This window comes from Mus pahari, chromosome 10 (assembly GCF_900095145.1).
Source record: "Mus pahari chromosome 10, PAHARI_EIJ_v1.1, whole genome shotgun sequence".
In the NCBI taxonomy this organism is placed as follows: domain Eukaryota; kingdom Metazoa; phylum Chordata; class Mammalia; order Rodentia; family Muridae; genus Mus; species Mus pahari.
In genome coordinates, this window is record NC_034599.1 from 16,215,368 (window position 1) to 16,241,580 (window position 26,213).

Here is a 26,213-nt window from a genome sequence, read left to right on the forward strand (position 1 = left end):
TATAAAACCTCAGAGGGAGGGGCCAGGCTTCACACACACACACACACACACACACACACACACACACACACACACACACACACACACACCCGGCCCCAAAGGGAGACACAGGAAAACAAGCAGGACAACGTGCATTTGAAGTCTGTTTACTGAAGCGCTCTGTCCTGAGGGCCTGGACAGCAGCAGCAGGTGGCAGATGTCCATTAATTCGTTGAGGGCCTGGAAAGAGGGAGGGAGTTGGTAAGGATGCAGGTGGGGACTTGTGATCCTGTACTCACACCAGGGAACCCCTGGCCTGGCCTGCTCAGGACTGGGCTAGGGAGAAGGGGCAGGAGGGTCCTTACTTGGCCCATTCGACATTGAGGATAAGATGGTCATAGCCGAAGCCAGACACCCCCGCAATGGCACGTGCCGCATCCTCCCGGCGGTGAAAGCTGATAAAAGCAAAGCCCTGCGGACCAGGGGCAGACGTGAGGTGTAAGAAGTGGGTCACGGGATGCCTACTTCAGCTACCCACTCCTCAGCCCAGCTCGCCCACCTTGGACTGCCCAGTGGTCTTGTCCTTAGCCAAGTAGATTCGGGAGATGGAGCCGAAAGGCCGGAAGAGTTCCTGCAAGTCAGTCTCACGAGTGTCCTCGGACAGGTTAGTGACACGGATGGTGGCATTGTCGTCAGCTTTGTGGGCAGGGCAGGGGGAGGTGGCAGTGAGAAGGGTGCTTCTCACAGCTGGACCCCATGCCCACAATGCAGGAGTACTCACAGGGTGTCTAGCTCCCCACTCACCACCCGGGTCTTCCCACCCTCCTCACCTCTGCGGTTTGGCTGCATAGACTCCCCACGGCGGCTGGCCCCGTCCCGGAGACTAGGGGGCACATACTTCCCTGTCTTGTTCTGGGCGGCCTGCACGGGCTCCAGCTCTGGAAAGCAGCAGACGTAAGTGTTATTCAGCCCCAGCCCCCAGGTACAGACACCCAGTCATCCTTTGATGACCCAAACATCGTATCTAAGAAGCTGCCTCTCTTCAAAGTCTCTGCTAGTGTCATGAGCAAAGTGAAGAAGCCACGGGGCAGGCACTGCAGAGCCCCACACGCTGGACGCCGTAAGCCCGGCAGCATCCCGACTACAGGCACACGACAGCAAGGATGTCCATAGGCCACTCATCCATGACAGTGAGAAGCAAAGTTCCATACAAGTCACAAGAGGCAGCTACCCCACAAGACGCCACGTTAGATGACGGCCTACAGAGCCACTGAGCCCAGCACGTACATGGGTGTTGCCTGAGTATATATGTGTATATACATACATAATACATACACATATACACACACTCACACCCAAGTCATCAGTCACACGTCAGGATGACCATGCCTGAAGCCACTCAAATGTGGCCACAGGTGATGCAGGGAAGGGAAGAGCACACTACAACAGCTGAGGCCCTCCCAGGTGCTCCACGTCCACACCTCCTGGCAGTTTCTCCTTCTCCCCAGTAGACAGGCCCAGCTGCTCAGCCAGCTCCTTCTGCATGGGTCCTAGTGTGTCCTTGTAGGGGCAACGGGTGGTCCAATGGTCGCCCTTGCAAATTCGGCAGGACACAATCTTCTGGCCCTTGAGCTTGTTCATTGGGTCTTCCTCCTCCTGACAGTTTAGGTCCTGGTGGGGAACAGGGAGGGAAGGCTCAGAGGGGTCTGCTGGGCCCTACACCACCCACACTGCGTTTCTCAGGCGGGCTCCAGCTTCACCCAGCTCACCTCTTTGCTAGTAATGAATGTCATAGAGACGTCATCACTGACTGTGGTAGTGGCCACATTGGGCCCTGGTGGGTCAAACTCCGAGTTGCCAAACTTCTTCCAATTCTGGGCTCCCAGAAAACAGTGGGGAGAAGTGAGGAAAAGACAGGAAGGGTCCTTCAGGGGAACCCAGACAACCATTCGGGGCCTTGAATCCGAAGATCTAGTCTCCCTAGAGGCCTTCCCTGTGGTAACGGTGACAATCCCCATTTCCTAAGCTAGACACGGTGGCACACAACTGTCACCCCAGCACTTGCCAGGTGCAAACAGGAGGACAGGTCACCCTGAGACACGCAAGCTCAAAACCAGCCTGAGCTATCCGAGGTAGGTCCTGGTGAGGTAGCTCGTGTGAAAACGTGCAGTATACTTTGTGACACTCACATAAAAAGTTGAGTACAGGGTTCCACTGTGCCACTGGCAGTTTCTGGGTAGGTCCATGGGCCAGCTCCCACCAGGAATGAAGGAGGAATCACCCAGACCTTAGGAACCCAAGCTAGTTAAACCTGAAACTCATTTCCTGCCTGTAAAACGGGGACCACAAAACTCCCTGCCTCGCTAAGCTGGCCTGGAGCCTGAGAAGACATGTCTTGCTGAATGGCTGGCACGGGACCTTGCCCCTTCCTCTACAAGCCCTCGCCCGAGGTAAGTAGAGACTGCTTCTTCAGGTAGACAGGTCAAAGGAGAAAGAATCTAGGTCAGGACGCAGGAGGCTGAGGCAGGAGCATTTAGAATGAAGACCAGAGCTAGAGACTCTCAAAAATAACAAGCCAGGAAATGGCGGCAATGCCTTTAATCCTAATGCATGTGGATCTCTGAGTTCAAGGTCAGCCTAGACCACAGAGAGAGTCCAGGACAGCTAGGGCTACACAGAGAAACCCTGTCTGGAAAAAAACAAACTATAAACAATAAAACCCAAGAGGGTTGGGTATATCTCAGTACAGTGTCTGTCACACAAGGACCCATCATCAGGCTGACCCCGAGCACCCACAGTAAAACACTGTGCAGAGAGGCACACATGGATTCCCAGTGCATGCCAGACAGGAAGTGGAGACAGCAGGTCCCTGGGGGTTAGTGCCCAGCAAGCCTAGTCTAGTTCCTAATACCAAGAGACCACCTCAAGCCAAAAGTGTGCTGGGGGGATGATACCGTGCACACCTGCACACAAAAGGAGAAAAAAAAAAAAAAAAAAAAGTAAATGAATAAATAAAAACCTTCAAAACTCTAACTTCATCTACTCCTGGGCCCTAAATGTTCAAGGCCTCACACTAAACCTTTACTCCACATCAACCAAAAGGGGCTTTCCCAACTCCTCAGGGTCAGCCCTAGAGAACACCCCCAACCCCCAAAAGAGGTAGAATCTCACCTTCCTCCTTGCCACAGCCTTTGATGCCTTCCGGGTCTCAATCCTGAAGGTCCTGACAATCTGAAGATGCATAAGAGAGTAGAGCTTCCAGAGTCTCAGGCCCCGGCTCATCCACCGACACCCCTCGCCACCGATCTAAGAGCCCCGGAACACAAAGGCACTGACCATATGCGCCCACTTCGACCTCACCTTGAATTTCTTCCCATCTTCCTCTATCTTGTACTCAGTCACCGTCTTTATGTTCCCATTGATGACTTCCTTGGGAGGTGGCAGCGGGTCTGGAGGAAGACGACAGAACCTGACTCCCGGGCAATGGGGACTGGCTGGAAAGTAGGCTTGAGAGTCGGAAGGGAGGAGGGAGCAGGCAGGGATGGACGTTGCTCACCTCCGGGCAGTAACTCGGGCTCTGGACTGGTGTCCCCGGTGGGCAGAGGGATTCCTTTCAGGAGCTCGCTGGTGACACATTTGTCTGCCAGAGGGGAATTCGGGGAGGAAGGTAGAGTGAGCCACGGGACTGGAACTTTCCAGCGTGCGTGCGTGCGTGTGTGTGTGGTGTGTGCTGCGCCGGGGGCACAGCGCAGGGCGAGGTGGGGCTGGCCACGCGCCGCCCTAGCCGGAGCGTGGGCCCGGGGACAGGCAGCGGCCGCGGCCGCGCTGGGCACTCACCGTCCTCTCCCTCCTCCTCCACCTGGTCGGCCCAGCTGGGCTTCGAGCTGCGGGGACAGGAGATCGGTGAGCGGGTCCCGGCCCCCGCGCCGCCCAGACCCCCACGCACCCCGGAGCTGCCCCCACACGGCCTCCCCGGCGACCCCACCGCCACCCCACGCTTACTCAAAGTCGCCAGTCGGCATCTCGAAATCCTCCTCCACGCAGCTCCCAGCCCGGGTAAAGACAGGAAGCCCGAGTCGAAGAGGCTTCCGGTGCCGCAGCCGCAGCCTAGAGCGGCCAGACCGCGGTGAGCACAGCGCCTCCCTGCGGACAAAGGTGGATACGCGGCTCTCGTGCACCGCAAAGCGCTGAGCTCCAACCTGGAAAAGGAGACAAAAAAAAAAAAAAAAAAAAAAGCTTCAAAGAACCTTTTAAACTTTTTCCCACTTTGGGTGATGGGACGATGGGACTAGACGTCAGTGTCTCACTCTATAGCTAGGATAGCCAATAACTCCTCACAATCCTCCTGTCTCAACTCCAAAAGGCTGAAATTACAGGCTCATAAGCATTATTCCCAGGGTGGCCTTGAATTCATAGCCATCTTTCCACTTTACTCTAGCACATGCTAGGAATACGAACATGAAACCGCCACACCCGGAACTGATTCGTTCTCTCCCTCTTCCTGGAGAATTTGTTTTCAGCCATCAGTAATCGCAGTGCTAGAGGAGGAAGCTGGGAAATCATGAGTTAAAGGCCATCTTCAGCTACCTCTTGGATTCCAGGCTAACCTGTGCTACATGAGACTCTGTCTCCAAAACTAAAACCCTGGAGTCTTGCTTTGTTCCCCGGGCTTGCCCCTGAACTCCTGAATGCAAGGATTTCACAAATAGCTAGGGCTATAATTGTGTGCCAACAAGCTTGGCTGAAAAGCACTTGTATCAAGAATTCCCTTGCCCCATACCGTTTGGAGGATACCAGGATTCTGGTTTGTTGAAGAAGAAACAGACTCAGACCAAACCCCTTTGTCCTGTGCTAAGACGTCCTTTCTTTGAACAAGAGGCCACCTGGTCTCCTGTGCCTCCTTTGCTGTGTAGCATGCTAGGTTTTATCATGCAACCTTGTGTGTGCGTTTGTATTATTTGAAGACATCATGCTTGTGCATACACAAACCCTTATGCCACACAGCACACATGGAGGTCAGGGATTGATCTCAGGCCTTCAGGCTTGGCAGCCAGCCTCCTGCCGTGGTCCAGGTATCACCTCACAAACCACATTTCTCTCTTATGTTGGGGTCCATCCCAGGGACAGCTTATAAAGGTAAATACCATAAAAATTTATATATAGCTCAGGAAGGGCTGCTGAGTGGTTGATTCCGGTCAAAGCTTATTATGGGTAACTATACAAAAAAGTTCTACTAACGTCTATCATGATTGGTTTCCAAGGGCACAGAGCATAACAGAACATGTAATCTGTCTTGGCATTAGAACGTTTTCTAGTAACAGCAGAAACACACGAGAAAGTTCCCTTGTGATGACAGGCTAGCCAGGGAGCCTTCCCAGGTCCCAATACCTCCTTAGCTGCAAAAACATGTTGCAAGCTCTATTCCTGCCACCTTAAACTATCTCCAGTGCTAAGCTCCTGTCAAGTAAGTGGAGATTATATCAGACTCTCTGCCGTAGGAACATCCATTCCAAGTCCATGTGTCTGTGTGGGATGCTGGTGGGGAATGGAAAGCGGGGAGTTGGGCACACTAGTACTGACCTATATTCCCAACACTTGTATCTTGAGCTGGCAAGATGGCTCAGTGGGTGAGGGTGCTCTCCACAAGCCTGCTGCCTTGAGTTCAACCCCAGGGCCCATCTGAGGGAAGGAGAAGACTAACTCTAGCAGGTTGTACCCTGAGCCCCACACTTATGCTGTGGCGTGTTCTCACGCACTGCATTGTAGTGGAATTCCTGTAGAGTCACAGGCTCTAGGGTGAGCATCAGAGTGAATAGCTGCTTTCTGCATGGACTTAGACCTTGAAGAAATCCTGTGAGCCTGTTCAAGATCCAGTCCAGAGGCTGGATTCCCCTGCTCCCAGCTCCCAGCCAGGCCTCAAGTCATCCTTGATTGGCTGTCTTTCTTCCATGGACCCTTGGGACCAAGAACGACGACACTTAATAAAAATGTAATGGGCCGGGCAGTGGTGACACACACCTTTAATCCCAGCACTTGGGAGGCAGAGGCAGGCGGATTTCTGAGTTTGAGGCCAGCCTGGTTTACAGAGTGAGTTCCAGGGCTATATAGAAAAACCCTGTCTCGAAAAACCAAATAATAATAATAATAATAATGGAATCAGAAGAGGTCAGGCAACATCCAAGGACCATAAAAGGAGATTGGTTAACTAACTTACATTTGTTTTTTACTGTTGTTCTCTCTAAGGATACAATAAACAAAATGGTCAGTTTCAGTGCTGGGACGGCATAGGCAGAAAACCCGAGAGTTTTAACTCAGCTGGGAATGAGGAAATAGAGTGGGGTCGTGACTCAAGTAACAAACAAGAAAAACAGACTGAAGAGTTAGTTCCAGGCCTTCGTCCTTTTTTTTTTTTTTTTTTTTTTTTGGTTTTTCGAAACAGGGTTTCCCAGTATAGCCCTGCCTGTCCTGGAACTCACTTTGTAGACCAGGCTGGCCTCGAACTCCTGCCTCTACCTCCCAAGTACTGGCATTAAAGGTGTGCACCACCACGCTCGGTAGAACAAAGTCACTTTAAGGTTCTCTGTGGTACCTTACTGTGTTTTCTTGTGTTGCAGTAGTCACTCGAGGGCAGAATAGGACAGTCAGAGAAGGAAGGAGGTTGGGGACCAAGGAAAGAACCCCAGCTGCAAAGCCACCTTTTAGGAAGGTGACCCACCAGGGGCACACTACCTGGCTGAGGCAGGAGTGCCACCTCAGGATCAAGGCCAGCCTGGGTTACACGGCCCCATCCTGTTTGTAACGAAATAAAAAGGAAAACGGCCAGGTGGTTTTGAAAGGTACAAGATTAAAATACTGATAGGATTTCTCCTTGGAACCTAGTAGTTTGACTCCTGGCAAATTGCATGCGAAGACTTGAAGACTTGACAGTTAGAAGGCTGTGTAGTGGAGGGAGGAGCTGCACATACCTACCGTCAGCAGGGAGCCTCCGGAGGCCGCTTGCACTGCACAGTGAAAACCTATAATAAATAAGTAAGTGGTGTTGCTCCTTCTCTGGGGAGCAGAGTCCTGTGTAGCTTTGACTGGCCTCAAACTCGCTACGTAACGTGACCGAGGACGACTTCAAGCCACTGCTCCTCCTACCTCCATCTCCCCAGTGCTAGGATGACAGGCAAACATTGTCACGGCTGGCTTATTTCGTGTTACAAGTGGAGCCCAGTGCACGCTGGGCAAGCTGTCTTAGGGAGGTTTTGTTTGTTTGTTTGTTTGTTTGTTGCCGTGATAAGCACCGTGACAGAATGCAACTTAGGGAGGAAAGAGTTCGTTTTATCTTCCAGCTTGTGGTGCTACGCAGGAACTTAAAGCCTGAAGCAGAGGCCATGGGGGAGCGCTGCACGGAGGACGCTTGCAACCATGGCTCCCACAGCTGGCTCCCACAGTTGGTTTTTGACTGTCTCCTTTTGGAGACAGCGTCTGGGGACTGGCTATTTAGACCAGGCTGGCCTCTAACTCACAGAGATCAACTTTGGGGTTAAGGCATGAGCCGCCATGCTCAGTCCTTCAGTAGTCTTTGAAAAGCAAAACAAAGCAAGGGGTCCCTGTGTAGACCAGCCTGGCCTTGAACTCATAGTGATGACCCACATTCCTCTGCCTCCACAGTGTAGGAATCAGGGGTGTCTTTCATGCCTGACCCTTAAAACACGTTTTTAAAACTTTTGTGGGGCTGGAGAGATGGCTCAGCAGTTAAGAGCACTGATTGCTCTTCCAGAGGCCCTGAGTTCGATTCCCAGCAACCACATGGTGGCTCACAACCATCTGTAATGGGGTCCGACGCCCTTTTCTGGTGTGTCTGGTGTGTCCTCATATACATGAAATAAAGAAATAAATCTTTAAAATGAGTTATTTTGTGTGATTGATCAGTGGAGCTCAGAGAATAACTTTCAGGTATTGGTCCTCATCTTCCATCATTTGGGTTCGAGGGATCTAACTCACATATTAAGCTTGGCTGCGGGTGTGTTTATCCACAGAGCCATCTCTGTGGACCCTGTACCGTATCTGAGCATCATGTCACTGCTGAGGCTTTTCTCTTCACTGTGGCTCAATCTCACCTGCAGCCTGGCCCCATGCACTACCCCTAAGGCGGCAGAGTTGAGGCTTGAGGTTTTTGCTTCTATGCTGCCTCCCTTTCAAGCTCCTCTAGAGTCTGGGTGTGTATGTGTGGTGGGGGTGGAGGCACGGTTGTTAGCTTGGAAGAAGGGGAGGCAGGAGGTCCAGACTAGCCTCAGCTACATAGTGAGGCTGAGAATGGTCCAGGTTATACAGGAGACTCTATCTCAAAAACAGTGTAATTCTGCAGCATTTACTGGGAATTTGATGGCTCTCTCAGACCCTGTGGCGTTCCACCCACTTCTAGGTATTTGCCTTAAAGAAACACCGTTGCTGTTTTGCCCAGCTCCTGGCATATACTAGATGAATCCCTTGAAACAGATACATGCAGCTGGGAATAGTGCAACCTCAGCACAGGAAGAGTCGGGGACAGGCGGGTTAGTGCCAGTTTGAGGTCAGCCTAGGAACATAAATGAGCTCCAGGTTAGCCTGAGCTACAAAATGAGACTTGTCTCAAAACAACTAGCATAAACTGTCTCAGGCCAGTCTCACACCAATAACCCCAGCACTCAGGAAGCCAAGGCAGCCAGATGACAGCAAGTTCAAGGCCAGCCTGTGTAACAAGTGAAACCGAGAGAATGCCTGGCCTGGACAGTGGAGGTAGGCATTGCTCAAGGTTGCTCAGGACACTTAGAACAAGTTGATGTGTTTATAAAAAGGGGGGAGGGATATGTTCTATGGAGGTGTGGTGAGGTATGGGGGAAGACAGTGTCTCAGTGTGCCCATGTCAAGGCATCCCTTCCCCCAGAGGGACCAGCCACACAACGGTATAGTATAGAATAGAGTTTATTCGGGCCACAGGGAGGGGAGTTAAGAGGGTAGTAGAGGCAGAGAGAGACAGAGAGACAGACAGAGAGGGGAATAGAGGCTGGCCATGACCACATGGAGAGAGGGGGGAAGGGCAAGGGGACAGAGCTGGAGCAAGAAGGGAAGAGTAAGAGGTCAAGAGAGCAAGAGAGTGAGGAGGGGGCAAGCTGCCCCTTTTATATGGGTCAGGCCTACCTGGCTGTTGCCAGGTAACTGTGGGATGGAGTTTAGACAGAATGTTAACATTCTCCTGTTTTGGTTTAATTAAAAAAGAAAAAATTAAAAAGGGGAGGGATGGTAGTGCAGGAATAGGGTCATCGTGGTATCTGGCTGCTTCATGCTTCATGGGGTGACGTGTCTCTGGGGAACCTAGAAGGATGGGTATGGGGATGTTTGTCCAGTCTTAGGAGAGTCGGTTGCTTCCTTGCTGTCCAGAGTCTGTGGAGCCATCTGAGGACGGGTCAGAAGGAACAGGTCCAGAAGCGTCTGTGTCTGTGACAGGAGATGGAGCATCTGGAGGTTGCTTCTCTGGAACTTTCCTGGATTTAGTGAGCGCCTGGACTTGACAAGATGCTCAAACATATTATTATAGGTAGAGAATAAGATTAGGTAATGTTTGGGAGAAAATTTTTTCTTAGGATGTACATTTGAAACCCAGAGGAATCCCACTCTCTGAAATAGGTAAGGCGGATATACTTGTCTGGATGGAGCCTATTTGGTCCATGAGAGGTAGACCTGAGTATCTACCTGGGTTTTCTGTGGCTTATAAGTTTACAAGAGATAACATGAGTTAACAACATGAACAGCCTTTAATGAGCCTTTTGTGGAGCAAAAGGAACAAGAATTTATGATTAAAAAGTTGGATCATATATGTAGTGGAATGTTTCATTAGAGTTAAAACTTGAATACTATTAGGGCAGTATTGCAAGAAGAGGAAATAAAGCATTTAATTGATGGAAACTGAGTTTAGGTACCCCTAAGCAAGACTTCTACACCACGTCCCTGAACCCGAGAGGGGGTTGGGAGAGTGTAAGCAGCAGAACGGCCACAAGGCATCCTCAGGGTAAGATAGCCATTGCAGACATGCCTTTAGTATCAGCAACAAGCCTGCGTGGGACCGGCCTGTCAGGTCAGGCGTGGACGAAGAGGGCTCACAGAGCTCTGCCCTCCCTGCTGAGTTACTGGCAGAGATGGACTCTAGAAAGGGACAAGTCAGTGCCTTGAGTTGTACACCCAAGCGTGAGCCCAGCAGGCTGCAACGGCTACTTCCTCATCTGTGGTCGCACAGATGACCTGGGCAGGAAGGAGTGGAAGACGTTCAAGGCCAGCCTGAGCTATGTGAGACTATCTCAAAGTTGTTTGGTTTTAGAGATAATGTCTCTGAGTAGCCCTGGCTGTCCTGGAACTCCATCTTTAAACAAAAAACCGACTTCAAACTCAGATCTCCACCTGCTCGAAAAAAGTTTAAAATGTGTTTTTCATCTGTGTGTATGACTGCAGTACCCACACCCACAGAGGTGAGAAGAGGGTGCCAGACCCTGGGGACTAGAGTTACAGGTAGCTGTAAACCATTATGTGGGATGCTGGGAACTAAGCCCAGGTGGTTTTTTGGTTGTTTGTTTGGTTTTCTTTGAGACAGTTTCTCTGTGTCCTGGAACTCACTCTGTAGACCAGGCTGGCCTCGAACTCAGAAATCCACCTGGCTCTGCCTCCTGAGTGCTGGGACTAAAGGCGGGCACCACCACCGTCAGGCTCAGCTATTATTCTTAACTGCTGAGCTAACTTGCTAGCCTCCTCGTCTATGCTCAGTTAACTTGATTAGTGGAAATACACGTTTCTTCCTCAGTAAGTCACACAGCCAGGCCCTGGTGGCACACACCTTTAATCCCAGCACTCGGGAGGCAGAGGCAGGTGGATATAGAAGTTTGTGGCCAGCCTGGAACTCACTATATAACTCACCTTAGTCATGGCATCTTCACAGTAATAGGAACGCCATCAGGCAACAGAGCGAGATTCTAACTCAGTACAAACAGCAAACCCCTAACTCTGGAGCACCAGGATGGCTCAGTGGTCGAGTGCTGACGTGCAAGCCTGGCACATGAGTACCCAGAGCCCACACACACATTGAAGAGGACACACCTCCAAGCTGTCTCGACTTCCACATGTGAGTTGTGGCACCCAGTCACCTCCACTGGCATACTATAAAACTGACAGGAAACTTTACAGAGCTGGGGATTTGATCAGCTGGCAGTGTAGCACTGGTCCCATCCCCAGCATCCCAGAAGACAGGTGTGATAGCGCAGGCAGGCAGATCAAAGCCAGCCAGAGCTGTGACACCTTGGCTCAAACTCAATCCATTTAAGCACACTGTTCTGATCAGGGTCTGACCTTTGAGTTTCTGTTCCCTGTAAGAAAAACCTGAACTTGAATACATCTCCATGATTCAGGTCTGCCCAGTGAAAGGCAAATGAAACTTTCTAGAAGGTTTTTCCAGAAAGCCTCTTAAGACAGTCTTGGCTAATCTCCATCTGAAGATGGCCAGTGCTTCACACAGAAGCACGCCTGTGTGCACACACCTGAGAGGCCAGTGTGTGGAGAGGTGGAAATCTGGCACACGTCCATTACAAGATGCCAGCACAGAGGCCGACCTGCAACCTCACTCTTTTTCGAGACAGGGTTTCTCTGTGTAGCCCTGGCTGTCCTGGAACTCACTTTGTAGACCAGGCTGGCCTCGAACTCAGAAATCCGCCTGCCTCNTGTAGACCAGGCTGGCCTCGAACTCAGAAATCCGCCTGCCTCTGCCTCCCAAGTGCTGGGATTAAAGGCGTGCGCCACCATGCCCGGCTTTGCACCCTCACTCTTAAGACAGCCTACAGCCCTGCTGAAAGGCAGCAGCTGCTCCACAGAGGCAAAGAGACTTCCCTTTACACAGAAGTACAAATGATCTGTGTGGTGTTAGTTACAAATATAGGCAAGAGAACCAAGTTCTGAGCTAGCCTGGGCAACATCGAGAGGCCTTAAAAAATTACTGCTATATTTAGTCCAGTACAGTAGCCCTTAGAAGGCAGGAGGACTGCCACAACTTGTAGTCCAGCCTGAGCTACTCAGTGAACATTAACGGTCAAACATGGTTACACAATATATCAAAAAGGTATGTGCTGAGCCACGACCCAGGAGTCTCTTCTAGGTCTTAAGCCAACTGGAGTTCTGCACACAGGGCAGAGACAGGAGTTCTGAGGGCGGCTTAGACATGGTCTCTTCTTGCTCCATGAACCGGGTCTTATGTCACCACAAATGATCACAGGATGGCTGCTTTGTTACCAGACACACAATAAAAGGTCAACTCCAGAATAAAAAGGGCAAAGTGCCCATGGAGATTAGCCGAGACCATCCTAAGAGGCTTTCTGGAAAAACCTACAAGAAAGTTCCATTTGCCTTTCACTGGGCAGAACTGAAACACAAATATGTATCCCACTGAGGTGGATGTAGTGGCTGGTCCACAACACATAAAGCATGAGCCCCTCCCCCCTCTGTTGGCGGGAACGCTGCAGGAGAAACCAATCACTAGCTGGGTGCTTTACAGAAGCGCTTTATTTTGAAGAAATATTACAACATATAAAACTACATCAAGTCTCACTTGCCACCTGCACAGTGGCAGATCTGATAGAATACAGGATAAAAACAAAAAAAAAACAAAAAACAAAAACCAAAAAAACAAAAAAAAAGACAAAACACAAAACAAAAAAAACCTTAAAATTCAGAATGCACAAAGTACTACACAGCTTGGTCACAAAACAAATCATACAATCAGCTTAGTGTCAGCCATGGCCACAGACACTGAGCACAAGACTTCAAATGATGGGGCTCAAAGGGTTAAAAACATCAGTGCACATGGGGCTCCGGTGAGAGCTCTAGTCCTTGGTAGCAGCCTCCTCTTTTGCTTTAACTGCAGCTGAGGAGAAAGGAAAAGTCACTTGAGAACACCGCAGCAGACGCTCACGGCCGGTCTTGAATACATGCACACCGTGGAAACACTCAGGGCCGAGACAGAGCTCCCTCAAGTTTCTGCACCTAGGTGCTGGGGGCGGCCCTTGAGGCCGGTGCCTGCTGACATGGACTGACCATTCAGCAGAAGCTCACACGGCCTCAGAAGCCACTGTGCAATCCGCCCTGGCCCTACTCCTCTGACCTTGTGTGGACTTCGCACACACAGGCCCCGGGGACAAGAGCAGCCCAGGAGGAATGGGGCACGTACCTGACGCACTCTCCCGAGCGCTGGACAGCAGGCAGAGCTTAATCTCCAGGCCAATGGCTTTGGCCAGGGGTGGTGGCACAGCATTACCCACCTGTGGGAAGAAGGAGGTAACACCAGGTAGACACCAGGCTCACCAGTGGCCTGACCATGAACCTGGGCTTTGTGGCACAGTCCTTGTTGTGATGTCCACACACCCACAGGTCACTAACAGGGAGTTCTTAGATCCACCCGCTTGCCTCCCCAGTGCTAGGATTAAAGGCATGCACCACCACACCTGGCTAACAGTGAGCTTTTAAAAAGCTTTAGGAAAGTCTGGAAGCAAAATCTGGACACACCCAGAGCCAATGTGAGTCCCATTAGGAGCCAAGGGTCTGGAACATGGGAAGGGTCTACATGGAGCCCAGGTCAGGCCACTGTTTCTGGCACGGGCCTTTTCTCAATAGCAATTCCCAACCAGGAACAGCCAGTCTAGGACAGGCACATTTGGGCCACTGTGTTGCTGTTGCTGACCCATACTCTGTTACACAACCTGACTCGGAAGCTGTGGCCCCCACCCCGTGTGAGAGCTGAGGCCACTTGGTGACAAGCTCTGGTGATGAACTGACCTGCCGGTGTCTGTCCAGGATGTTGCCGAAGAACCGGTAGGTATCTGGAAAGCCCTGGGAACGGGCACATTCCCGAACGCTCACGACCCGGTGCTGCTCCGGGTGGAGCACCCGACCCTGCTTGCCCATGGGCTCAGGGTTGGTGACAGTGGTGCTGAAGAAGCCATCCCACTCCAGACGCCCATAGAGGCCAGCCCAGTGGTTGTGCCGGTTCCCAGTGTGCGGCAGGCACCAGGGGATGAGGGTGCTGAATTGTCTGGACTCAGGGTCGCAGGCCTTGCCTGTTGCAATGGAACACTGAGCTATGGACAAGGCTGGTGCCAGAGACTCTGAGGCACCTCATCTCTGCAGAGGGGCTTCCAAAGGGAGCTCTATGGGTGCTTGATCTGGGCCCCCCCTATACTGTTGTAACCTCACACCATGGCAGCCATTTAATTAGTAGCATCCAGTCATGGCCAGGCCTCTGGTTTAACAAGTAGATGTGTTGAATAGGGACTGCTACAAAACCCCAGGAAGCCACCCCACTGAACAGCCAGCCTCCACACAGGGCTGCCATAGAGAGACACATGTTTTTCAGGAAGACCGAGTGGAAGGGGGTCACTAAAACTTGGGGTCCCACCTTCTGCACAGGAACAGACTCCACGCAGGGCACCGGTGCTGCTGTAGCCATTTTTTATATCATGGAAGGTGTACTGTAGCTTATGGGCTATGACGCCATCTCTCAGCCGCACCTGAATGTTGGGCAGGTCACGCCAATCTGATCCTGGGAACAGCGGGATGTGCCGCATGCGGGCAGCCACCAGTGGGCTCATGTCCTAGAACACAGGGAATCCCAGCTAAAACCCAGCTCTGGAAGCACAAAGGGTACCTGGAGGCTCAGATCCTCAGGAGGAGACAACCACACAACCCTGGCTGAGAGACGGCCATGTAAGGATGGAGTCAAGGACACTTGGGCATGTCTGGAGGGACAGCGGAGATGAATACACAGGACAAGAAGGGGAAGCACACACAACATGAGGTCTGATGTACGAGAAGCCCACACAGAAACGCTATTAAGAGAGGGTGTGTTGTGGGGACATTGGATGTCAACCAGGGAGTGTTCAAAGATGACAGCATGTGGGCAGGAGATCAGAGATGTTGAACCTTGAGGCCCGTGAAAGTGCAAGCAAGCTCAGGAAAGAAGCTGGGCCAGGCAAGGCCGCAGGGAAGCTACCTTGCAGATGTGGTCCCTGAGGATCGGCTGATAGTGTGAGCCTCGCAGCTGCCTCTGGAACCAGGACTGTGGCTCTCCATTGTAGGCGATCTCAGAAGACGAGGCTCCGTTCTGGATCTCAGGGAGGTCAGACATGGTATCTCGCACGGTGATGGTTCGGAAGGGCCCCGAGCTCAGCCTGCAGCAGAGGTGTTCTATTAGATGTCAGGCAGGTGGCCTCTGCTGGAACTTAGGATGTGAGGGAGGGGCAGCTGTGGTATGGGCTCTACTCAAGCCCGCTGCCTGCACACAAGGCAGAACCTAAGGTGGAATGGTGCAAACCTGCACCAGGCTTGACCTTCCAGCCAGGGTCTGGTGTAGATTTCCTCAGCGAGCCAGGCATCATGACCTACTGCTGCTGTCTGGAACAGAGTGCTGGGCAGCATCCCAGCCGCTATGCCGCACATGGGGACGGAACACAGCTCCTACCTCGTAATGTTGCTAACAAACTTCTTGTCATCCACCACAACGCTCAGCTGGCAGGCACGGGGCGCAAACACATGCAGAGGTTCTGGGAACAGAGGCAGCTTCTCTCCTGGGGCTGCGGCCAAGATGATGGCCCTCCTTCGTGTCTGGGCCACACCGTACTGTCCAGCCTGCACCAGAGGAATTGAGATGGCATTAGGTAGAGCGTCTGCCTGGCTGGCCTCTTCTCGGAGAGCTGAACTGGAAAGCGGCAACACGTTATCTGCGACTCACCAAATGACAAGACAGCCTGCCCCAGTCAGCCAGGGCCACACCATTTGCAAACTCCCATTTTGGTTAAATGGAGACAAAACCCAACTACTAAAACCACTTGTTTGCGTAGGCTCCTGCCGATGCCAATTCTGTCAAGCTCAGTTAAGGCTGACCCCCAGGAATGCTAACCCATCACTATGTAACTCCTGCATCTGTAAGTGGATGACAAGACCTCTGGGTGACTAACAGGAAAGCTCCTATGCTGGGTTTTCTCTGGATAAACCCCGTTCTGTGGGCCACCTCTTGCCCTGTGTTTTACTGACCTTACATCTGCTCGGCTGCCAGCAATCCCAGTCCTCCCTCCCCGATAGTCATAGAAGACCACAGTGGCCGACCAGGCTTGGCCATGAGCACAGGGCAAGGGGTGGGGACACAGCACTCGTCCTGTCCCGTGGGGGCTCTTACGACTTTCAAGTTACTTCAGCATACATCTGAACAGTGAATTTTGCTGTCCGATGATAGAATCAAGGAGGTCTCATGTAGCCCAGGCTGGGCACAAACTTGCTATGTAGATAAATCAAGTCCTGATCCTACCTACATCCCCCTTTTATTTGTTGGGATGATTAGCGTGTGCAACCACGTCTGTGTGGTGGTAAGAATGGAACCCAGGCTTCCTGAAGGTTAAACAAGTGCTCTACCAACTGGGTCCCAGTTACCCCATTAACTTTGGGTGCCAGGGACAGGACCAAGGCAATGTGCTGCTAGTGAATGTACCACACTGAGCTGCTGGCCTTCAATCTGTGGATCCTACTCCAGCCTCCAGGACTAGAGAAGACAGGCCTGTGCCACCGCACCTCGTCACCCCATGCTTTTTACTGTCTTTTTCAAGACAGGGTTTCTCCGTGTAGCTCTGGTTGTCCTAGAACTCTCTATAGACCAGACAGCCTCAAACTCAGACTCGCCTACCTGCCTCCCTCGTGCTGGAATTAAAGGTGTGTGCCACCATACCTGGCTAGCCCTATGCTTTCTCTGTCTGAGCCAAGCCTCAGGGCTGGTCATGCAGTTGCCCCCAGCAGGCCAGGGACTGTCCCTCTGCCTGTGTGGTGCCCACCTGGAGCACACCGAAGGTGCACTGGTAGCCCATGCGGACCAGGCAGCGCAGTGTGAGCTTCAGCACCATGGAGCGTCTGTAGGACACGAAGTTCCTGACATTCTCCAGGAGGAAGAACCGAGGCCGGTAGTAGTCACAATAGCTGTAGGGCAGGAGGGACACAGTCATTGCAAACCCCTCCATGCCCAGGGAACCTCCCATAGGGAGGGGTGTTAGGGGTTGCTCCCACAAACCTGAGTCTAGGCTGGGAGTCAGCCCCACCCCCACCCCAGCAAACTGACAGAGGGCTGTGGTCCATGCTTACCTGAGGAAGGAGACCACTAGGGAGTTTTTGAACTTGGAGTAAGTTCGGGAGTTGAAGCGGTTCATGCCACTGAAGCCCTGGCAGGGTGGCCCACCACACAGCATCTCCACATCGCCCTTCTGAGGCAGCCTTTGGCCCAGTGAGTTGGTCACCTCACCAGCCATGACTAGCTTAAGAAGCACGTTGCAGTCCTCTGTGAACACTGTGCTGCCGGGGTTGTTCAGCCGAAATGCCTGGGCTGCCGGGTCCCACATCTCGATGGCCCACAGCGTCTCGGAGATGCCTGGCAGACACAAAGACAGACGGTGCCATTTTAAATCTGTTTTAATTCTATTTGCTCAAATGTGCATCATACCACTTGACAGCTTTCACATGCCTGAAAGCCTCCATAGAGACAGGCCAGAGCCGGCACCAGCCCCCCCACCTACCTGCTTGGTGGAATCCCTCCGATAACCCTCCACAGCCGGAAAAGACATCCAGGGTCCGAAGCTTGGGCAGTTTGATGGCTGCCTCAGGCTCTCTGGGCTCCGATACCTGATGCTTCCCCTTCCCTTTCCCTGCAGGAGGAAGTTAGCCATGAGAAGAGCCAGTAGAGTACTCTCCTCAGGCCAATCAGGAGACCTTTATCTCGCTACGACCTAGAGCAGTCTCTTGGGAGGCCTTTCTGACTCAGCCTCCAAGCACTGGCATCTATGATCCCAGAATCTGGCAGGTGGAGGCAGAAGTTTCTGGGCTTCAATGCTGCCTAGACGGCATGCACTTTATCTCACAGAACCACACTCAGGAGGACTGACAGACAGGACAAGGACACACCTTTCCCCTTCCCTTTCCCTTTGTTCCCAGGACTGCGAGCGTGGTTTGGTGGGTCTTCAAAGTTTTTGGTCTTTGAATTGTAGGCCTGCAGAGAGAAGCCACATTAGTACAGAAAAAAATGCATGGATCCCCTCACACTGTTGAAGAACTGACTGACAGTCTCTTAATCTCCGAGTTCAGCCACAGCCAATTAGCCACCAATGGAATTTGATCTCACCGTTGGAAACCGACAAAACCTACAGCCAGCAGCTAGCAGAGGTGCTGAGGCACAAGTATGAATTGGAGGCCAGTCCACGCTGTAGAGAAGCTGACTACATAGAACCCACATGGGACTAAAGTGTACTCCTCCAAGAAGGGGGACATTCTCAACACATAGCAAAACCCTAGGCATGGCTATTAGACGCCTACAAAAACAGTCTCAGATAAATTTTAATGCTGTTAAGACAATAAAATGTTGCATTCTACATTACTACTCTTAAAAAGCGAGTGTTGACTTTGCAGAGCACCTGCTGTCAGACCTGTGCGCACGGACATGCAGTGCACACGGATGTGCAGCTCAGCCCCAACACCTTACACATTAACAATCGGCCTGCTAGCCACCACCTCTCTTCTTGTCAATGCCCAACCCTGCCTCCTCAGCCCACTCGCTGGACATCACAGCCAGTTTATACCTCGTGGGGACTCAACCCAGGGCTTCACATGTGCTAGGCAAGAACTCTACAGATCAAGCCATATCCCCAGCTGCACTCTTTAAAAGCCAAAATCCCACACCCAAGACTCAATGGGGGGGTGGGGAGGGGAGCACAAGTCTTAATTCCGAATTGGAAGAGGTAGGAGAATTTCTGTCAGCTCAAGTTCAGCCTAATCTGCATATAAAATTCTAGGGCTATACAGTGAGACCCTATCTCAAAAACAAACAAACAGGTCTGGGGAGATGGAGTATTGGTTGCTTTTTTTTTTTTTTTTTTGGAGACAGGGTTTCTTTGTGTAGTCCTGGCTAAACTGGAACTCACTCTGTAGACCAGGCTGGCCTCGAACTCAGAAATCCACCTGCCTCTGCCTCCCAAGTGCTGGGATTAAAAGCGTGTGCCACCACTGCACAGCTCAGCTGCTCTTTCTAAGGACCCACATGGTAGCTCACAATTGTCTGTAACTCCAATTTCAGGATCTGATACCATCACACAGACATATATGTGGGCAAAATACCAATTAATTCTCATGAAAATAAAAAAAAATCACTACAAAAAAACAAAAAAATAAAATAAAATAAAACCTACACATGAATTAGCTGCTTCCTTAGCTTCTCTTATATTTCCTGTCCAAAGACAGACCCAGGATTAGCCTAGTGTCTGCTGAACAAAGGTCCTGTCTCTCAGTGAACCCTGCCCCAGCCGGGGCCACTTTTTTGGGCACCCTGCTCTTGAACATTTGCCCCTGAAGCTTGGCCCTACCTCGAGGAAGTAGAAGCGGTCGGGGCCGCCCTGTGAATAATCCTGGATGCTCTCAAGTAGGTCTTCCCCATACTCCACGGTACAGCGGCCTTGCACGTCGCTGAAGTTCACCACAGCTTCCTCGTCGCTCCAGTAAAGCATGTTGATGTCGGCATGGTGGGATGCCTGGGTGGACTTGTGTGTATTCTCAGGCCTGTGAGGAGGATGCCAGGTGAACACGACTTCACCACAGATTTATAACCCCAGGCCGAGCCCCCTCCTCTGAAACGCCTAGAACCAGCAATTGAGTGCCGAGTCCGAGAACAGGAATCTTATCAGTCTTGCACACCTCACACCACAGCTTCAGGGCCTTTTATTTGTCTTGCTCTGCTGCCCAGGCAGACCTCCAACTCAGTGATCCTCCTGCCGCAGCACCTCAACTACCAGGATCACAGACGTCAGCTACCATCCCAGTCACCCAGGTCACTTCAGGCAGCATTTAAAAAATATTTATTCATGTTTATTTAACGTGTATGGGTAATTTCCCTCTGTGTATGTATGGCTACAGGCGTGTACAATGCCCACGGAGGGCAGAGAATGGCATCAGGTCCTGTGGAATTTGGAGTTACAGAGGACCGTGGCCACCATCTATCTGTGTGTTAGAAAACCAGTATCAAATCCTAAGCACTGAGCCATCTCCCTGGTCTCCCTGTGGCAGCCTGTGCGAAGAGATCAGCTGTAGAATTTTCAGTATTTTGGTTTGAGGATGCTTAATCAAACTGTACCATAGAAAAGACCACATCCCAGTCCAGTCAGCTTGGTGGCCACCAACCCTTACTTGGCGCCCGTACCATAGCAAGAGGATTCCTGGGCACCATCAGGGACCGGTGTGCTCTCTGCCTGCATCCCGCCCATCAACGCTGGGTGCCCTGCTCTTCTGTGAACCATGCAGGTATCACAAAGACTCTAGGAGACTCAGGTGCAGTAGCAGGTGCTTGCTATCCTACCACTTGGGATGCTGAGACAGGATCTCAAGTTCCAGCTGTGCTGCCTGGTCCATCTGGTACAGTTTTCTTTCACAGAAGCCCCTCATCACTTCCAGCTACAGGATTTTTACAAGGGAGAGACAGTGAGGGCCGAGGCAGGAGGATCAATATGGTATTGAGGCAGGAGTGGACCACAGAGTACGTTTCAGGGGAGGCTGAACTGCAGAATGAAACCCAGTTCTGTTTTTGTTTCAAAGACAGGGTTTCTCTGTGTAGCTCTGGCTATCACCAAGGGCTGGAAAACAAACTCCAGAACCAGCAAGGAAGGTGCAGAGCAGGCCCAGGGAAGGCGATGCAAGAGCAGAGAAAGGGACTGTGGTTGGGGAAGGAGGACCCAGACAAATCAGGACGCGGTCATTGACACCAGGTCCTTGTCAGACATAGGTTCCCCACTGGTCTACAACTAGAATGCCTGAAAAGCTACAGCTCTGCAAAGACACTCGTGCCCTCAGGATAACAAGAAGGCACCACCACCAGCAGAGCCTTCTGGAAAGGCCTTGGGCAGGCAGAGCCTGCGCCCACCTGTAGAACTTGTTGAGCCTGATCTTGATGTCTGCCTCGTTGACCTTGCCTTTCTTCTTGCCACAATGGATCTCTTTTATCCGACCGATGCGATAGGGCTCTGGAGCATCCAGGTTGCTCCCCTTGATGTAGTCAGAATACTTGCGGTAGTGCTCAGGGTACAGGGTCTCGTTTACGGGATCCTTCTTTGGGCGTTTCACGGGGCTGGCCACTTTGATGCTGCAGAGAGAAGAGTGAAGGGGCTGGAGTGAGCCGAGTCCTCGTCACCATCAAGGAAAGATAACACAAATAAAACCTCACGCCACCCAATTACAGAGCTCAGGTGGTATGGATGCTTTCGCTTAGACACGACTTTCACTTCCTGGACTATGGAGAACGGCTGTAAGGCTGTAAACGTGATGGTGAAGGGTGGACCTGAGAAAGCCTGAATTTGGTCTAACGCATGACAAAGCTGGCTGCCCACTCTGGCTAGCAATCGCCTTGACTTTATCTGGGCCCTACAGTCTGCTCCAGTCCCAGAGGCCCCTCTGAGAACCTGAGTGTGACCTACATGCTGTGCCTCTACCTGGCCCAGGGCACCACAGGGGGCAACCTATAGAGGGCACCAGAGACAAGCTCTACTAGACTGGTAAACCGCCCAACACCAGCAGCACAGAGCACCCACCCAATGCCTCAGTTCCATGGGTCTAAACAACCAAGCTGAATTTGGGGATTAAGGTCCCACTGGGCACTAGGGAAATGGGTCCTCAAGTCTAGATCCTGAGGTATGGTTTGGTAAACACAAACTGCAATTCCAACTTTCTCTAATGCTGAGGACACAGTGGATGGAGAGTGAAGGTGATGATGCCCCAACATCCAACATGTGGAGTCTGAGGTATCCTGTTCACAGTAAAAGATCTCATTCGCCAGACCATGGGTAGAGCACTGAATTTTCAACAGGCTTGCAGGCTTGGAGTCCTGGCAGGCAAGACCCCATCAGCTTCAGGAAAAAGACTGCAGGGAGAAACCTGAGCCCGAGGCCTCCCAGCTGCTGAGAGGCAGCGCTGAGGTAGGAACAGACTGTCCAGCATTGTGGGTCTCACCCAGGCTCACGAGACTCACAGCTCGGATACGAAAAGGCTCCCAAGGCAGTGTGCTGAAGGTCCCCAGGGCTGCACTATCAGCAAGATACAGAGCATTTACAAGGCTAGGAATGTCCCTGGAGGTACGCCCTCAAGGGGGACAGTGGCAACAGAACCTCTTCTCCCCTTCACTTCCTAGCCAGATGACATGAGCTCTGTCATCCTCAATGATATCTGCCCAACCTTGTACTGGAACTTCCAAAATGAGCCAGAATATGGCTTCCATATTACAATTCAGCTACATCAGGTATTTTGTTATAGTAATAAAGCTAACAGCTCTGAAACTGAAATGCAGACATTAGGTTATTGGCTTCTCACTAGAAGCTGGAATGATGGTCTAACACTGGCTTAAGGGATCAGCTGGGGTATCACAAAGCCAGCTGACTGGTGTGGGACATGGGGCACTCACTTGAAAGTAAAGGCCTCGGGAGGAAGGTACACACTGTCACCCAGTCGATAGACGACACCATTCTTGGTGATGGAACTGCAGTAGACCCGGCCATCCACCTCCTCAACTTGTTCCAGGACCTTGGGCATTTCTTTTTGTCTCAGCTCAGCCAGCCGGATACAAGACAGGCAGAACCTGCAGAAGCCAAAGCAAGAGCAGAAGCTTGAGGATGCTGGCAGCAGCAGTCACTGAAATCCAACAACAGATCTGCAGGTGTCTGGAGAACTGTCCCCCTTTTTATGTCTGCACTTTGAAGACAGCTCTTGGGGACCACAGCTCAAAGACAGAAATCAACACTAGAAACAAACCCCAGGCTGTGAACAGCAGCAGTGTGTTCAGCCAGCATGTCCAAGGCCCAGGGCTACAACCCAGCACCACAAATGAGGATTTTTAAACAGGAGGCCACACCCTGCTCAAGGTAACCTCCACGTGGTCTGTCCATTTTAAACACTTCTATGATGTTAGGCCAGCAAAGAGCACAACTGGAAAGTAGACCTTTCCTGACACCGAAGAGCAGGGCGGTGCGGTTGGGCCACACTCACTTGTGCTTGTTGTCCTCGGTCGGCTGGGTCTTGGGTGGGGACTCAAACCTTGCGTACTCCTGGTTGTACCAGAGCTGGAAGAAGTAAGTCTTGCCATCCTCAGCCCCGGGCAGCGTGGTCTCAGGGTCCGTGCCTCCCTATGGAGACAGACATGTCAGCCCCGGCTCTAACAGTGGGACAGAGCATGGGGATGAGAGGGCACTCACCTCCATGGCCCAGTTGTCAGAAGGGGCTTTGTAGATGACCTTGACCTTGCTGTGGATGTAGGAGAGCTGCATGTTTTCGCACTCGCCCACCAGGAACAGCTCCAGGGGGTCGGAGGTGGCTCCGAGGACTGTGTCTGTCCCAGCGCAGAACCAGTGTGCGTGGAACATCATCTGCCCATTCTTGTCTTCCCACAGAGCTGTGACCCTGTAGTCAGAAGACGGTACGGGGAACAGACATCTCATGTAGCCAGCAGAACCTGGGGTCTGTTCTGACACAATTGGACTTTAGGCGTCTAAGAGAAAAAGGCAGGCACGCATACCTGGCTAGATATAGTGGTTTGGAGGAATCATCTGGAATGACGGAGACGCAGTCGCCCACCTCTAGCGTCTCCTCGTCGATGCTCACCTTCTGATAGTAAGTTCTATTCTCTTCAATCTAAAAGCAAGTGATGGAGCTCAGGTGACAGTCACATCCAAAGCTCTCACTAGATCTAACCTGAGTGGCGGCTCTCTCAGACTTCCCATGAAAACTACTTGGGACTAAGGGTGTGTGGGTCAACAGTGCAAAGTGTACTTAAGAGATACCAGGCTCTGGGCTTCATCCCTAGCAACCCTAAATAAACAAACAAACAAACAGACAAACCACCAACCACGACTTTTGATTTATTAAGTCATGGAGCACGGGAAGGCTCAGTGGATAAAAAAAGAAGCTCGCTTCCAAGGCAGACGACCAAAGGTTGATCTCTGGGACCAACATGGGAGATGGAGATTGGCGACTTACACAACCTGTCCTGACACAACCTGTCCTGCAGCATCCATGAGTAAATGTGATCAAATTAAGAAAAAAGCCAGGTGTCATGGCACACACCTCCAATTCCAGCACTCTGGAGGCAGAGGTAGGCCTACCTAGTCTGCACTGAGTTCCAGGCCAGTCAGAGCTACACAGTAAAAAACCTTGACTCAAAGAAAAGGCCTCTGGGATTGGTAGCACGTGCCTGTAAATCCTCACATTGGAAAGGCTAAAAAAAGGACCAGACTAAAAAGAAAACAACTCCACGGAGAAAAACACTCACTGCTCTTACAGGGAGCCTGGATTCGGTCTCTGGCACCCATAGTGGCTCATAACTAACCTTAACCGCAGGTCTAGATGGTTCCTTACCTTCTTCTAATCCCAGTCATCTACATATGATAAATCTAAAAAAACTAATGAAAATAGAAGTTCCAACTTATATAGTAAGAGCCTATCACCAAACCAAAACAAACAAAACACAAGGCTTTTGACCTTTCCTCAGTCTTGGAACATGCTGTGTAGAGCAGGGTAGCCCAGAACTCAAGCTATGCCTGCCTCTGCATCCCAAGGGCTGAGATTAAAGGCTGTGTGCCACCACCATCAGGCTCGATTTTTATAACAACGAAACAAACACAGTCTGACAGGGCAGCACATGGCTTATCACCTGAGAGGTAGCAATGGAGCACCACAGAGGGTACAAACGAATGGGCTGCCTGTGCTACAGACTCGGCTCAGGGTCCACCAGTGAGGAACGAGACACAGCTCGGGTACAGAGCTCTAGTCCAGCATGCCTGGGGCCTCGCATTCCACTCCCAGCATCAGGAGCGAGGGCGGGAAGGGGCGGCAGTCCCCCTCTCTCAGGCTGCACGGAGGCGCAGCAGCATTGAAGAGGGAGGGGCCTCACCTTCATAGGCTGCCCAAGCCAGGAGATGCGATCCTTATTCTGCTTCTTCTTCTTCCCTTGATTCAACTTTTTCGGTGACGGCATCTCAGACACATCATCATCAGCCTCTTCATCGTCGTCCGCCTCCTTCACGGCCAAGTTAGGACACCTGCAGAACACACGCTGCAGTCAACCCCAGCAAAGCGCACGCCAGTTCCACACCACGTCCCTGCAGCACTCCACAGCACCCCGGCTGCTCTGGTATCCGAGTAGAGCATAGCACAGCCTACCTCCTCTTGAGGCAAGCCTGCTTACTCCGTCCGGTGCCACCAAACTTCACCATATCTTTGCACGCCTTGCACTTCCCACACTCAGGCTGCTGACAGACCTGAAAAATAGCAAACGAGTTGGTCAATCAGCAATTCTTAACTAGGAACTTTGATTTTGTTTGGCTTTTTTGTTTTTGTTTTGGAGACAAGGTCTCTCTACAAAACTCTGGCTGTCATGGAATTCACTATGTAGACCAGGCTGGCCTCAACTCAGATACTCCTGCCTCTGCAGCTGAATGCTGGGATTAGAGGTGTGTGCCACCACACTCAGGCCCAGGAACTTTTAATTATAACTTTCAAAAATATGCATGTTCAGGGCCAGTGGGTAAAGGCACTTGGTGCCAAGCCTTATTATAACCCGAGTTCAAACCCAAGACCCATAGAAGACCTTCATATGCACACTGTGGCCCATTCAGACAGCTCTCTAATGAAAACTGTTAAGTGTGAAAACATACTGGCCTTGTGCTGCACAGTTTTTTGACCCTTCCCCTGAGCAATAGCACAGCAGCCACACATGGCCTTAACCTGTATTAGGTACCAGGTCATCCAGCTGTTCACGAGGGACATGTGCATCTGAGAATTGGAGGTGAACAGGGTGCTGACAGCACCTGAGAAGCTCACAAGCAGCTCTGTTGAGGTGTCACAGAGCTACCAGAGTCACCACCAGTCAGTTGGGACAGCCCCTAACTTATGAACCATGAGAACAAGTTAACCAAACAGGATCATCAAGTACTTGACTCCACTTAAAAAAACAACCACTACCGCAACCACACACACCACCGCAACCACACACACCACCGCAACCACACTCCACCAACACTACAAAAAAAAAAAAAAAAAAAAAAAAAAAAAAAAAAAAGAAAAAAGACACCTTAAAAACAAACATTAGATACGAGGACAGTGAGAAAAGTCAAGGCACAGCGAAGCCA

At 51.4% G+C, this 26,213-nt stretch overlaps 2 protein-coding genes across 3 annotated transcripts in view; both read right to left on the reverse strand.

Moving 5' to 3' along the window:
• Positions 1-130: 130 nt before the first annotated feature.
• Positions 131-4,060, reverse strand: Eif3g (eukaryotic translation initiation factor 3 subunit G). Its single transcript, XM_021206775.2, has 11 exons — positions 3,982-4,060; positions 3,817-3,863; positions 3,536-3,619; positions 3,340-3,428; positions 3,151-3,210; positions 1,749-1,853; positions 1,461-1,650; positions 810-917; positions 539-675; positions 345-451; positions 131-219 (listed from the first exon to the last, which is right to left on the reverse strand). The coding sequence occupies exons 1-11, from the start codon at positions 3,999-4,001 to the stop codon at positions 204-206; spliced, it is 963 nt and encodes a 320-aa protein (XP_021062434.1). The 5' UTR covers positions 4,002-4,060; the 3' UTR covers positions 131-203.
• An 8,462-nt stretch (positions 4,061-12,522) lies between these two features.
• Dnmt1 (DNA methyltransferase 1) overlaps positions 12,523-26,213 on the reverse strand; it is a 46,505-nt gene continuing 32,814 nt past the window's right edge. For both annotated transcript variants that reach the window (XM_021206211.2, XM_021206210.2), the window contains exons 22-39: positions 25,246-25,343; positions 24,977-25,124; positions 23,603-23,718; positions 23,283-23,487; positions 23,077-23,213; positions 22,496-22,669; positions 20,966-21,184; positions 19,419-19,611; positions 17,968-18,052; positions 17,583-17,711; positions 17,155-17,437; positions 16,851-16,992; positions 15,491-15,657; positions 15,023-15,200; positions 14,429-14,624; positions 13,810-14,090; positions 13,205-13,295; positions 12,523-12,901 (exon numbers count right to left, since the gene is read on the reverse strand). In XM_021206211.2, coding sequence (XP_021061870.1) covers positions 12,861-12,901; positions 13,205-13,295; positions 13,810-14,090; positions 14,429-14,624; positions 15,023-15,200; positions 15,491-15,657; positions 16,851-16,992; positions 17,155-17,437; positions 17,583-17,711; positions 17,968-18,052; positions 19,419-19,611; positions 20,966-21,184; positions 22,496-22,669; positions 23,077-23,213; positions 23,283-23,487; positions 23,603-23,718; positions 24,977-25,124; positions 25,246-25,343 — 2,883 coding nt within the window. In that variant the 3' untranslated portion in view covers positions 12,523-12,860. The remainder of the gene's footprint in view (positions 12,902-13,204; positions 13,296-13,809; positions 14,091-14,428; positions 14,625-15,022; positions 15,201-15,490; positions 15,658-16,850; positions 16,993-17,154; positions 17,438-17,582; positions 17,712-17,967; positions 18,053-19,418; positions 19,612-20,965; positions 21,185-22,495; positions 22,670-23,076; positions 23,214-23,282; positions 23,488-23,602; positions 23,719-24,976; positions 25,125-25,245; positions 25,344-26,213) is intronic.

Bases quoted from the DNA above. Each gene is read 5' to 3' on its own strand.
- Eif3g (XM_021206775.2), bottom strand. From the start codon at position 4,001: ATGCCGACTGGCGACTTTGA. The intron at 676-809 runs GTGAGGAGGGTG...CTGCCCACAAAG, and splicing joins TATGCAGCCAAACCGCAGAG to CTGACGACAATGCCACCATC. The intron at 452-538 runs GTGGGCGAGCTG...CCTGGTCCGCAG, and splicing joins AGACCACTGGGCAGTCCAAG to GGCTTTGCTTTTATCAGCTT.